Source organism: Sardina pilchardus, chromosome 7, assembly GCF_963854185.1.
Source record: "Sardina pilchardus chromosome 7, fSarPil1.1, whole genome shotgun sequence".
NCBI classification, from domain to species: domain Eukaryota; kingdom Metazoa; phylum Chordata; class Actinopteri; order Clupeiformes; family Clupeidae; genus Sardina; species Sardina pilchardus.
The window spans coordinates 24,323,486-24,336,251 of NC_085000.1; the positions used below are offsets into that span (position 1 = coordinate 24,323,486).

Here is a 12,766-nt window from a genome sequence, read left to right on the forward strand (position 1 = left end):
GGGATGTCTCCTGAGCGCCCGCGCCCTGCGTAAATCACAGCCTCCGCCGGCATCTCAGGTTCCACCCTCGGCCCCCCAAACTCCCCGCGTCGCCATTAAGGGGCCTTCTGGGGACAAATTCGGCGCGCTCTCATCGCCAGGGCAACAACAGCATCGGATGGGTTCTAAATGCGGAGCGAGGAGGGTCGGGGAGAAATTAGACCTAAACTACGGCGTCTGTCTGTGGCAGACCAGGGCTCATCTCTCGGTGAAGGGGGCCTTTAGATCAAATGACTGAGGTCCGCCCCTTGTCCTTTCATCATCTCCACATTAAAAGGCTTTTAATAAGCAGTGGGACCCAAACAATCCATTTAGAAAAGAGTTGGGAGCATACGTGGAACAGGAGTGCATTACTTTTCACCATTAAAGGAAATATCAATACCGGGAGCGGGCCAGTGTGGTTTGCCTGCATGCTCAAGTGCCTCTATGGTCATGGAGAGTGGTGGTGGTGGGAGAGTGAAGTGAGAGAGAGAGCCGAGCTGGCTTCTTCTGGAATAATCCTGAAACGGGGCCTGGCAGAAAGGTATTGACTTCAATAAAGCCGAGCGGACGACCAAATGTCCCCCTGCTTCTGGGCTCCTTCAAAAATGCGCTTCTCTCCTTTGATCTAGTGTCTACTCTGACCTCATTTTTACAAGCCTCGACTCTAAGGTTACGACTTGGAATCTGCTGTTGTTTTATCTGCAATATTTCACAGCTAAATTAACACCAGATTCCCCTCCTACTTTTATACATCTCTGGATACACTTCAGACATAAGCCTATCGCAAACAGAGCTTTATCTCCGATGCTATGAGTGTCAGCTTTCTATTTACACTCGACTGCAATGAGAATTTAGCCTGTGCTGGGTTCTTTTAATAGGGGAGGCTCTCACCACCACGTCTTTTCAGCTGTGTCTTTAATAGGTCGAGTCTTGTCTTGGTTGGAAAAAGTGGCTTGCTGAGGCTGAAATAAGAGCCACAAAGGCTAAATGTCAGCCCGCTTACCAAGAATGACACAATGACGCCAATTTTTATTTGACTCCCCAAATTCTGCAAGAGGGCGAACTTCGAGCTTCAAGCTCGGCTCTCACACAGGAGTTTGTAAGAGTGGGAATGGGAGCAAAAGAGACGGCATTCATTCTCTGGCGCAGCTGTACTGTATGGAAGTCTTTTCTCCAGTCAGCTGCATCGGGCCTTTGCCTTAACCCCCCCCGCCACCCCCCTCCTCCTCCCTCTTCACCACCACAATACAGCCTCATACAGGCATGTTATTCTGCCTCGCTCTCGATGGAGACACTTCCCCTCCATTTCTTATTTTCTTGTTACGAGAGCCAGCTGGGGCCTCCCGATTCAAAGACGTCGAGCGCTAGTGTTTCATATTCCATCTTCCTGTCTTGCAGATGTTAAAACAACACATCCGAAAATTCCGGTTTCGACTCCCAAACAAAGCAGACTGTTGACGGTGCTGGGTCCCATTCAATTCTCCCTTGACAAATGTATCTTTATCCTTCCAGGATAGGTCCTCGCAGTGCAGAACAAATGTTTTTTAGCGCACGTTATGAATGACTCAGAAATAAATTAGAAGCAAATGTCTCGGCAGTAAATCAGTTATGTGCATCTCGAAATATTTTTCTGCTATTACATCAAGGTCTTGGAATTTCTGACGAGAGCCAGGCACGTAAGAGATACTACGGCTTTTACACTTCAGCGTGGTAATCCCCCCCAAAAAAGGCTCCAAAACTCCCTGTGTGTCACCGATTTGTGTCAAATGTTTGTGACACTCTGACAGTGTTGGCACGGTCGCATGGGTTCTCCTGCTCACCTGTTTGTCGCTCAGTAGGTAGATGTATTGATAATCCGGGCTGAACACCATATCCCGCTGAATGGGATGGCCTTCAGCTACGGTCACTGTCTCATACAGCAGGGCACTGCGCGGAGCTGGAGGAATGCCATCCACTCGGATCTGGGGAGAGAGAGCGTGGACATGAGAATGACGAACACACCTACACACGAAAAAAAAAAAAAAACACACAAATACACATATACAGGTAACAAAACACACATCTAACAGGTGTGATATCGCCGCAGAAAATGAATTCTTGCTTTCAGCTTTCATTTAAAATGGGCCACACGTCTTATTATCAATGTTCTTACAGCAAATACTAGGCGCATGCTGGAGAATAATTCCCCAACTCACTCCCAACTCACAGATCTTTCACTGACCTAGAAAAGGGAAATTCAGAGGAATTATGAGTGTGTGAATCTGTGTGTGTGTATGAGACAAGACAGGAGCTGCTGCAGAGAGGTGGGTTGGGAGGGGGGTGTGTGTGTGTGTGTGTGGGGGGGGGGGGGGGGGGGGGTTGGGATCAGCAAACTAACACGAGATAGGGGAGAAAATAAAATCAATTACATTTTAATGACACTATATTCACACACACACACATTTGTGTGCACATATGTGCACATGCGCGCACACACACACACATGCACGCACACACACACACACGCACGCACACACACACACACCACACAGACGTGCACGCACACACACACACACACACACACACACACACACACACACACACACACACACACACAAACTCCCGCTGCTACATCATTACCACCTCCTCTGTTTTCTCACACTGATAATTAGAGCACAGAGCTTGCTCAGTAAAAAAGAGTTCTAAAAATGTCAAAATCAAAAAATCTTTTGATGTGATTGGGTGGAAATGCAGCCTGCTACTGACAACTGCAGTTACAGTTGCACAGCACACCTTCTCTCGCTCCCACCCCTCCTCCAAACCATTCCACTGAGAGATAGAGATAGAGGTAGAGAGAGAGAGAGAGGGAGAGAAAGAGAGAAAGAGAGAAATAGGTGACTGCCTATTCCACCGGCCTAATCATACCTGACGAAAATTTGACAGGAGACGAAGCACGTGAGCCTGAGTAAACTGAATTAATGCAGTGCTACAGCAAAATACCACCAACATAAGAAAAGAGGCAGAACGGCAGAACTGAAAACGTACAAAAATGTTATAGCAGATGTGAGGGGGGTTGACTCGCCTGGCTCTTTCCTAAATATCTGGGTCGGTCTGAAGTGACAAACATCGTTAGTCTGTTAATTAGCTGCCTTGCTCGTTGCCGCAGTCTCAGTAATTAGTGTTGACAAGGTGGCATCAATTAGTCGGGGGGGGCTGCCATATTGGGTGTCACAAGTCACTGGCCAAGTCGGACCGCACCTCCCTGAGCCAAAGGGGACAACGGGGACTGAAATATGACCGCCATTGTCTGCCGTTTTGTCGATTCGAGTGCCACCAGCTGCGTTGACACATTCGTTCGCTCTCAGCTGCCTCTGCGGTGCTGCCACGGCATTAAAATGCATTTGTTTACAAAGAGGAGAGAAGAGAAGAGCACTCGCATTAGCATCCGCACTCGTATTAGCATCCAGCGCTGGTTCTCCAACGCCGACATTTCTGATTTCGAAATTGATCCCGGAGTTCAAGATCAAATAAGAAAAAATTGAAACCGAGAAACGTTCGGAATAGCCGGAGAGCTCGCACTTTTAATATTCAGTGGCAAAAACGTTCAAGGAATGTGCTTTCTGTGAATCAGGGCCATGTCTTCATGATCATTGGTATTCAAATAACGTTACATTTTCTAATACTCGTCGTCTCACATTCCTGCTCCTCTTTCTTCTGGTGCCGACCATGCGGAGAGCACTCAGCTTCCCCCCAGGCGTCCAGGAAACCTCCGCTTGGAGCCCATGTGTCCAAACACAGGGGAGGCACACAACACTCTGAGCTAGTCAATGTGAACACTTACAGCAGCACTTACCGCCAGGTGTCTGGCTTTTTGGCATGTCTAAACAAAAAAAGGTAAACACTTTACGGCTCATTATGCTTGCAAAAAGGGAGCCCAATATTTACTGATGAAAAACCGGGGACTGTGTGGTCGACAGGCAAAAACAGAAAAAAAGCTGTTGGTCACTTTCGCCCACATACAGCTTTTTATGAAACAGCCACAGAAGGATCTGTGTTGACTGAAATAGCTGGGCATACAAAGTCGTACAGTAATTAATGATGACCTTTCATAATACTTCCAACACAATGATACACTCCTCAAAAGACTTTGAAACTCAACCTTCTATGGGCACTGCACTCTAGAGCGTTCAAGTATGACACTAGAGTGATTTTACGCAAAGCCGTAGACTAGTAATTATTTGTGACAAACCATTTTTTTTTACACAATGACTGTGAAATACCACCTAAAATCAACGGCAATCAGAATAACTGCGAGAGCTGTATTTTTGCAAGGGTTCTTAACATCATAAATGGATTTCAATCTAGCAAGAGTGTTGCAATTTCAAGCAGAGACTGATGGATATCAACAGCTACACTGTGGCCCCAGGACCATGTTATTCATCCTGACAGAGAAATTTTTCCTGGTCTGTGAATGTGACCTGATACTCAGAGCCAGGGTCCAAGTTTTCCTGGAGAAAAAAAAGCTGGCATTCAAACCCAGAGTGTTTTCTGTATGCCAGCTACTCTGCTGGAGATTTAAATGGGCTTTGCAGGGGCACAGACTGAGGAGAAGAGATACAGAGTCAGAGAGAGAAAGTAAGTGAGAGCAGGAGAGAAAGACAGAGGGAGGGGATCTGGGGAATAGAAGAAAGAGAGGGAGAGGGAGAGGGAGAGGAAGAGGGAGAGGGAGTGAGGGAGGGAGAGGAGGGGCACAGAAAGTGCATGTATACGGGAGTATCCTGACAGTAGCTGAGTGTTTGAGATGCAGAGTGCTTGCTCAGCCTACTGAGAATTGACCTCTTGACAACATCAAACAGCCCCGATGAGGGGTAATTGGGATTCAGATAAATATTACTTTCCCCTCCACCTCCCTGTGATTCAAGCCATGCCAAGGTACTGCTGAGTGCCCATCCATCCACTAATTAACCTGCTGGTCACAGTGGCATGCCGGCGGAATCCTGGACGCGGCCTGACGGCTTGATTGCACCACCCATTTTTCCCCTCATCGATCAGAGACGAGGGATATTAAGGCTTATGACAGGCAGACTGAGGGGAGGGACAGGGGAGCCCATTTCGCTCCTTTATACATGCCTTTTATCTCATCGATTGGGACCCATGCCGGGCCTGAACTCCGCCTCGAAGGACCCGAAGAATGAAGCGCTGTAAGTGCGCCCAGGTTCATTAGTTAGTCCCTGTCGGCCCGTCTCTCTCTCTCTCCGAGCGGAGACGTCCTCGCTCTCCCCGGGGCTGTCCCGCAGTCTCCTCCCAGCACATTCAGTTTCAGAGTTTGAGTTAGAGCAACAAAGGAGTCGCAAATCATCGGAGTAGCCCTGCGAACGAACTTTCGGCAAAGAAGAGTAAAACAGAGCTTCAGCGATTTCTACATACCGACGCATAAATATCCCTCTTTTGGGGGGGGGGGGCGGGGGGGTGATTCAGGACACGATGCCCGCCCGTAACTTATTAAAAATTCAAGAGACGCTTCTTTCAAAGAAAGCATGGTATAGAGGTTGGCGGGAGTTTGAGGGGGTTTTCGGGAGTTCATTTAAGCTGAACAGGTTGTGTCTGAGAAGAGTGTCCATTATTCCTGAAGACAGGAAGGACCTATTATTCCTAATAGCAAGGCCTTTGATCTCCTAACACCAGAATCGGAAATATCAAAGGCTGAAAATGGCTTGAGTCGCTGTGAAATTGAATGTGCGGAATGCAACTACAGTCTAAATTAGTACAAGGTCTTTCCCATGCCTCTGCAACCCAAAGGCCAAGTCCATGTTGTTGACTTCACAGAAAGTCAGTGTTGGATGTATAGTGCCTCTCCAGAAGGGGACCATCCATCAGTTAGATGAGGAAAAAAGTGAAAGACAGATTGAGAGGATGACATGGACTGGGAGTGTTTGTGAGTGTGTGTGTGTGTGTGCATGTGTGCATGTGTGCATGTGTGCATGTGTGTATGTGTGTATGTGTGTATGTGTATGTGTGTGTGTGTGTGTGTGTGTGTGTGTGCGCGAGAAACCGAGAGACAGAGAGGAAAAAGAGGGGGAAGAAACACCATCAACTGAGACTGTAAAATAAATTGGAAATCTTAAAGTGATATAAAAACTGCATTTTCCACCTCAAGGAAATAAGACCATTTTAAAAGAAATGGCTCCTGTTATCTTCAAGGCAATGACAAGAGCAATGATAACCTTACTTGTCTTGCAAACTGTGTCTATGACACTCATGATAATTACAGTTTATTCATGGTTATTACACAGGAATTGCTATGTACCTAAAACATGAATGAAAGTGGTGGTGTTTTGTCTATTGAATATATATCAGCAAATTATACAATTTCCAAATGTCATATTACTACAAATGGTTTTGACAGTAGAATGTTCTCACGTCAAAACTAAGTTCAAATTTACTGCCAACCTTTTGTCTCTGTTGAGACAGCTGTGGCTAATATTTCTCTTTAATCGCAGTAATCTTGTATTAAATCCTACATTTCCCTCTCCTTTCACGCGGCATAAAGAAATCACAGGAAACAAGCCCAGATGAAGCTATGTGATATGTTCTTGGCCATCTATTATTAATGTGCGTTCCTCAATACCCAATAGGACCAGGTTGTGAAACAGCACTTTCTAAACCTTGAGATAATTTGCAACACATTCAGAACGCACAACTGCTTTTCAGAGTCTTTTCAACCGGGACGGACATAAAAATAAAAATTCCACGACTGCATTCTGCTCATTTCTAATTGTTCTAAAGTGCCTCGTACTCGACGATACTAAGATGCTCAAGTCCCTTCCAACACATTGTTCTCTGTTGTTTGCGATTAAGAGCCAAAAAAGAAAGAAAGAGAGAGAGGGGGGGGGGGGGTAGAGAAAAAGAGAGAGAGAGAGAGAGAGAGAGAGAGAGAGAGAGAGAGAGCCAGGCAGCCCCCGCCAGGTTCTCTGAGGGAGGCTGCTGCCAAAGATCTGTCACTGCCTTGGAGCCTTAGGCACCCTCTCCACCCCGCAGCGCCAGGAGGATTAAGTGCAAGTAAATGAGAGGATATTTTCCAGCGATAAGGAACCAAAAACCCATGATACATTAAGGGGGCTGCATCTTCATCAAACATCTAAGGCGCCACGACAGGGCTTCTGCGTGCCCCCTTGTGTATTCTATTAGTCTCAGACAAACGGGGACTGCCATTTTGTGTTCCAGGGTCGAATCTATTTTAATGGAAAAGTAAAAAAAAAGATAAATATATATATATATATATATAAATAACTGTGAAGAGCTTCGTGGTCCCTTCACGAAAAAATGAGGTCAAAACCCTTGTGCTGCAAATTTATCCTCTTAGGAGAGCACGAGAGACAAAGCTGTGCACCCAAGGAACCTGACAAAGGGGTGGTAATTCAATTAGGGCTCCTTATCCCCCCTTCTGCCCGAGATCAGCCTAAAAGCACGGCTGAACCCCGACAAGCAGAGGTGGGCTCTGGAGAATCAACACCTGCTTTTGTCCCAGCTCGTGGGGTCTCCACGTCTGACAACACACACACACACACACACACACACACACACACACACTAAGATCTCTTTTCTTCCCCAAAAGCATAGAAACAAAACTGCCTCCCCCCACACCCCCTCCTTCCACCCCACCACCACCACCACCGCCCCCACCACTAAACCCCCTATTTTCTCCCTTCCCTTCACACTCCGAGCCCTCTGGCTGTGTTTCTAGAAAATTCCACGGCCTCTGACCCCGCGCGCTCTCTGAACCCCCCGAGTCAACAAAGAGCCGCGCTGTGTCTGGAGGATGTCCTTGGTAGCGTGGGCCGCCGCGGAGACACAGGGCGTGACACCTAATGCATTTTAAATGAAGACATTTGTCTCGTTAGACTTTGTAATTTCAGCCACCATTTCGTCAGCGCTGTGTGGAAAGACGGATAAACAGATAATGCCTAATAGTGCTACTCACAACAACATCAATTTGGGGTCAATTCAATAGATGCAATTGTATCAACATCAAAATTGGCTTGAAAATCAATGGGCGCATGTTTACAGTACATCGCTAATGTAGCTTCATACGACTTGATGTCCTTAGGGTGGCGCATGGAACGAGAATGCTCCCCGCCATTTAAATGTTGCTACACTGCTTCTGGCATAAAGCATTACAAGGAGGTGTGATCAAGTGTTGCGACTGTGAGAAGCAAAAAGCCATTGTGCCGTTTCAGTTCGATGTTATAAATATTTATCCTCGACTCTTAGTGCAAGTCACGGGTGTTGCCGTCAGCTCTAGCCTTCCGCTTTTTTTTAAGGGTTATGTCAGTTTCCCTGGAGCCCTCTCTCTCTCTCTCTCTCTCTCTTTCTCTCTCTTTCTCTCCTATTCAGTGAGCAGGAGAGAGCAGGAAATGTGTACGCAGTCCGCGCTCCAGGAGTCTCAGCCAACGCAGCATTCTGACCAGTTCTTTCTTTCTCGCCAACCCCCCCCCCCCCCACCCCCCAACTCTCTCCATCTCTCTCTCTCTCTCTCTCTCTACCTCTCCATCTCTCTCTCTCTCTCTCTCTCTCTCTCTCTCTCTCTCTCTCTCTCTCTCTCTCTCTCTGTGTGATTGCAACTTTTGCCAAAATTCACCAAGAGTCTACAGTGATTAACTATGCGAGACAGTTGAAATGTGGCATTAAGACATCATGGATTTTGCACTGGCCCGCGTTCAACCCGAGCACCGTTTTCAACAATTGCAGCCGGTTAGCAGACAGCCTTTGATACGAGCCAAATCTGAGCAGGGGGTGGAGGGGGAGGGGGAGGGGGATGGGGGGGGGGGGGGGGGGGGGGGGGGACTGGAAGAGTGACATCAGGGGTGATTTGGTTGGGAGGGGGCATGGCTGCCTGGCATGCCTCTGTTTGAGTAACAGTACAACAGGAAGTCATTCTGTAAACACAACCTTTTTACCTGTCAATACACACATGTCCTGTTATTGGATTTGGAACAGCTGCAAAGGTAGCCACCGGGCTTTAAATTCAATAATGCCTCCAGTAGATTCGTGGTACATTGCATTAAAGGGTAGTGGTCTCTCAGAACTCTATGTTGGATGGATTGTGATATTTATCATTTAATGATTTAGCATATATACATAGGGATCTTTAGGATACACTACCAGGTAATGAACATCTATTTCAGTAATTAATTAAATATCCAAACATACAGTACGCTGACCAACCCGTCCAGGTTTTGATGGTCAAATCAATCCAAGTCAATGGACACTGATTAGTAGAAGTGGCCATTTTGTGCTTACTGGGCTTTGTTTTTGCTAAATGCCCTCGTAATCCCCAGGGAGTTCACTTTTAGCACGTGCGCACACACACACACACACACACACAAACACACACACACACGTATACACGCACACACAGACACACAGACACACACACACACACACACACACACACACACACACTTACACACACACACTTACACACACACACACACAAACAGTCCAGATCCCACTCCAGCGCAAGAAAGCCCTATAAATAAATACACATGGGGCAGTGTCAAAAACAGCAACGCAAGACAGCAAGTAAACATCACTCCACCGAGTCCTCTTGAGAGACACACGCACGCATGCACACACACACACACACACACTCTCTCTCCCTCCCTCCCTCTCTCTCTCTCTCTCTCTCTCTCTCACATACACTCTGTCTCTCCTCCGATCAATCTGCTCCGCCCTTCCCTCTGACCTGCAGCTTTGTGGATTCCGCTCAGGCCGTGGAGAGCCTGTCACAACCAGAGCGTCGGGGAGCGCCGCAGGAATGTTAGCGCTCCGAAAAACTCCTGTCAGGAGGCACCGGCCGGTCAGGCTCGGCTGATCATGGCCGCCTCTCCGGCATCCTTGGCTGCTCAGGTGTTGGGCATGAGCCAGGGGACTGTCAGCATGGGGGAGTGGGGAGGGCTGTGGGGCAGGGGGAAGAGGGTGGGGTGGGGTGGGTGGGTGGGGGGAGGGTTATGACAGGGGTGCGATGGAGGGAGGGTGTGATGGAGGGAGGGAGCGAGGGAGGCAGTGAAAGAGTAGTGGAGGGCCCCCTGAGTGAGAGGAGCGTTTGCCAACGACCCCTGTTAGGCTCCTAAAAATTCCACCTTAAGCCAATTAACCCCCGGCGTCGCCCGACCAGGTGCAAAGCGCTCGGCGGGGCCGGGACGAACACGAAACTGCACTTAATCCCGGGAATTAATTCAGCAGGAAATTGCATGTTGGTTCTGCACATCCTCGCGGCTGGGAGGAGGACCGGCCCCCGGTGACCGCTCGGCCCCGCTGGCACGCTGTCAAACGGGACCCCGCTCGCCGCTCGACCGCCAGCGCTTTGTGTCGGGAGAGCAGGGGGCAGGCACTCCTGGGCAAGTTAAATGCCTCCACTGAGGTAGTCAACCTTGTTTGACATTATTTCTGGATGTATACATAAGCGGTGGGAAATTCACCCCCCCCCCCCCCCTTCACCTCTCTCTCTCTCTTCAACAGACTTCAGTGAAGCCGCCATAGGCGGGCGAGCGGAAATCAATGACAACGCTTTTGTCCAGGTGATCGAGTGATGACGGAAGAAGGAGCTACGAGAATGATTTAAGGAAGTTTTCCTTTAAAGAAAATCCAACAAAGGTTTAGATGAAGTGGGGCCTCCGAAGCCCTTGAGAAAAAAAAAAAAACAAAGAGTTGTAAACAAGAGGAAATGGACAGGAAATTCACACCAAAAACATAACATGTCACAATTGTATATGGTCAATTGATTGATGCTTCCTTTTCATGTGTTTCTTTAAACTGCCCACTGCTGCCAGGGCAAAACGAGCAGCTACTCAGACGTCAGCTACACTCTGACTCTCCAAACGACTATGTTTAACAATCAACACAATATCAATCACCATCATTATGCCCAGATCATGTCCAGTGTGCCGTGGCCAAGAACATCACCGCTGCACTGCACTATGTGAAATGACTAGCTTATCAGTTACATAATTACCGGCAACGACAAACCTCATAGACTAGCAAAACAAAGATGCAGACAAGGACATGTACAGCCCATATCCCTTGGCAGTCCATTTGTGTAAAAAAATCTGACATATTTACATCATAGTGCTAAGTGGTTTATTTTTTTTATATCAATACCACATCAAACAGACACCTTATAGTCTGACTAGCATAGGAGTGAAGTTAAGCAGGCCAAACAAACAGTGCGCGCCGCCGCCGTCAGACCATGGCAGCTGGCACGCGATGAAGCTGCCGAGCAACACACAAAAAAAAAACTGCCCCATGCAGCCACTATCTGACGCTCATCAAAAACCCTCGTAGCCACGCCACGCGCACCTCATGGCGCTGAGTCAACTTTTGGGTCATTACATTCTGGAATGGAGTACAGGGTCTGCGAGGACAAACAATAATTATGTCACAGTGTTTGAGAGTAAACACAATTACGGGCCAGCCGCCTATCTGAAGTGTCCTTCGGGCTGGTGGAGCGATGGAGCGCCGTCTTGACAGCGACTACCGTGGGGGGGATATAGAGAGAGAGAGAGAGAGAGAGAGAGAGAGAGAGAGAGAGAGAGAGAGAGAGAGAGAAAGAGAGAGAGGCCGAGGGACTCCGGAGACTGATATCCAGGTCCCTGTAGAAACGGCATTTTAAATGCACCTCTAGGCAGTACACATAATAACACCCAAGACGACCATCTTGCTTGTCTTCATGGATACAGAGCAGTTCAGAGAAATGCTTGGAGAACTTTCAGCTGAAGGACCCTTGAGTAGAGCGGGCCATAGTTAACTCCCTGTTTTATGGTGCACATTGTAGGAAGGTCTATCCAGACAGCACTTTCTCACTCAAGGAGAAATACACCCTTTTGGCTACTAAAGAGCATCCCACATTGGCCGTCATTGATCTCTCTCTCCCCTTCCTCATAACACCACTGGAATATTTAAATATTTGTGTTGCCTACCGCCCTTTCTGGTGGTCTGGAGCATAATTACACTATTACCAGGGTCATTAGAAGAATATTTATCAAGCATTAACAAGTCTTCTATGTTTTCAAAGCACTTCTTCAGGATACCAATTCATTGATTTACTGGCTCACATAACACTAGCTTCAGCAGACAAGCAGAGAAACCTTCCCCTTGTTTGCTTTAAGCTGCAAATTACCGCAGACTGATTAAAATTAATGGTTCATTATGTTTATTTTGTTTAGCCTGTTGCGAGTGGCCCTGAAACGTGACGCCCTGACAAAACCATTAGGCTGCGGGGTGAGGGGATCCAGGTGTCTCAGTCTCTCTCCACATCCTCTTGCTTACTAAACTCCAGGGTGTAGCATTACATGACTGGAATTCCACGCACTTGGGCTCCAAACCAGCACTGCAACACTAGTCAGTGGCTGTCTCCCCCCCTCTCCACCACACACACACACACACACACACACACACACACACACACACACACACACACACACACACACACACACACACACACACACACACACACACACACACACACACACACACACACACACACACACACACACACACACACACACACACACACACACACACACACACACACACACACACACACACACACACAGCTTGTCAAGCCTGAGCGGTTAGCCTGCTGCTGCTGCTACTTTAAGAGGAGAATGGGAACGTAGGGGAGTTCCGATAGAAAACGGTCCCATTCCGCAGGCCTGATAGCAAACCCCTAAGGGGCTTTGAAGAGACTCTTTTAACTCGGCTTATC

The 12,766-nt window shown here is 47.8% G+C and overlaps 1 protein-coding gene across 1 annotated transcript in view; it reads right to left on the minus strand.

Annotated features, from left to right (window-relative positions):
• The window catches only part of plxna3 (plexin A3), a 119,184-nt gene that overhangs the window by 80,250 nt on the left and 26,168 nt on the right, over positions 1-12,766 (minus strand). Inside the window, exon 3 of the mRNA XM_062541422.1 lies at positions 1,842-1,982. Within this exon, the coding sequence (XP_062397406.1) occupies positions 1,842-1,982 (141 nt within the window). The remainder of the gene's footprint in view (positions 1-1,841; positions 1,983-12,766) is intronic.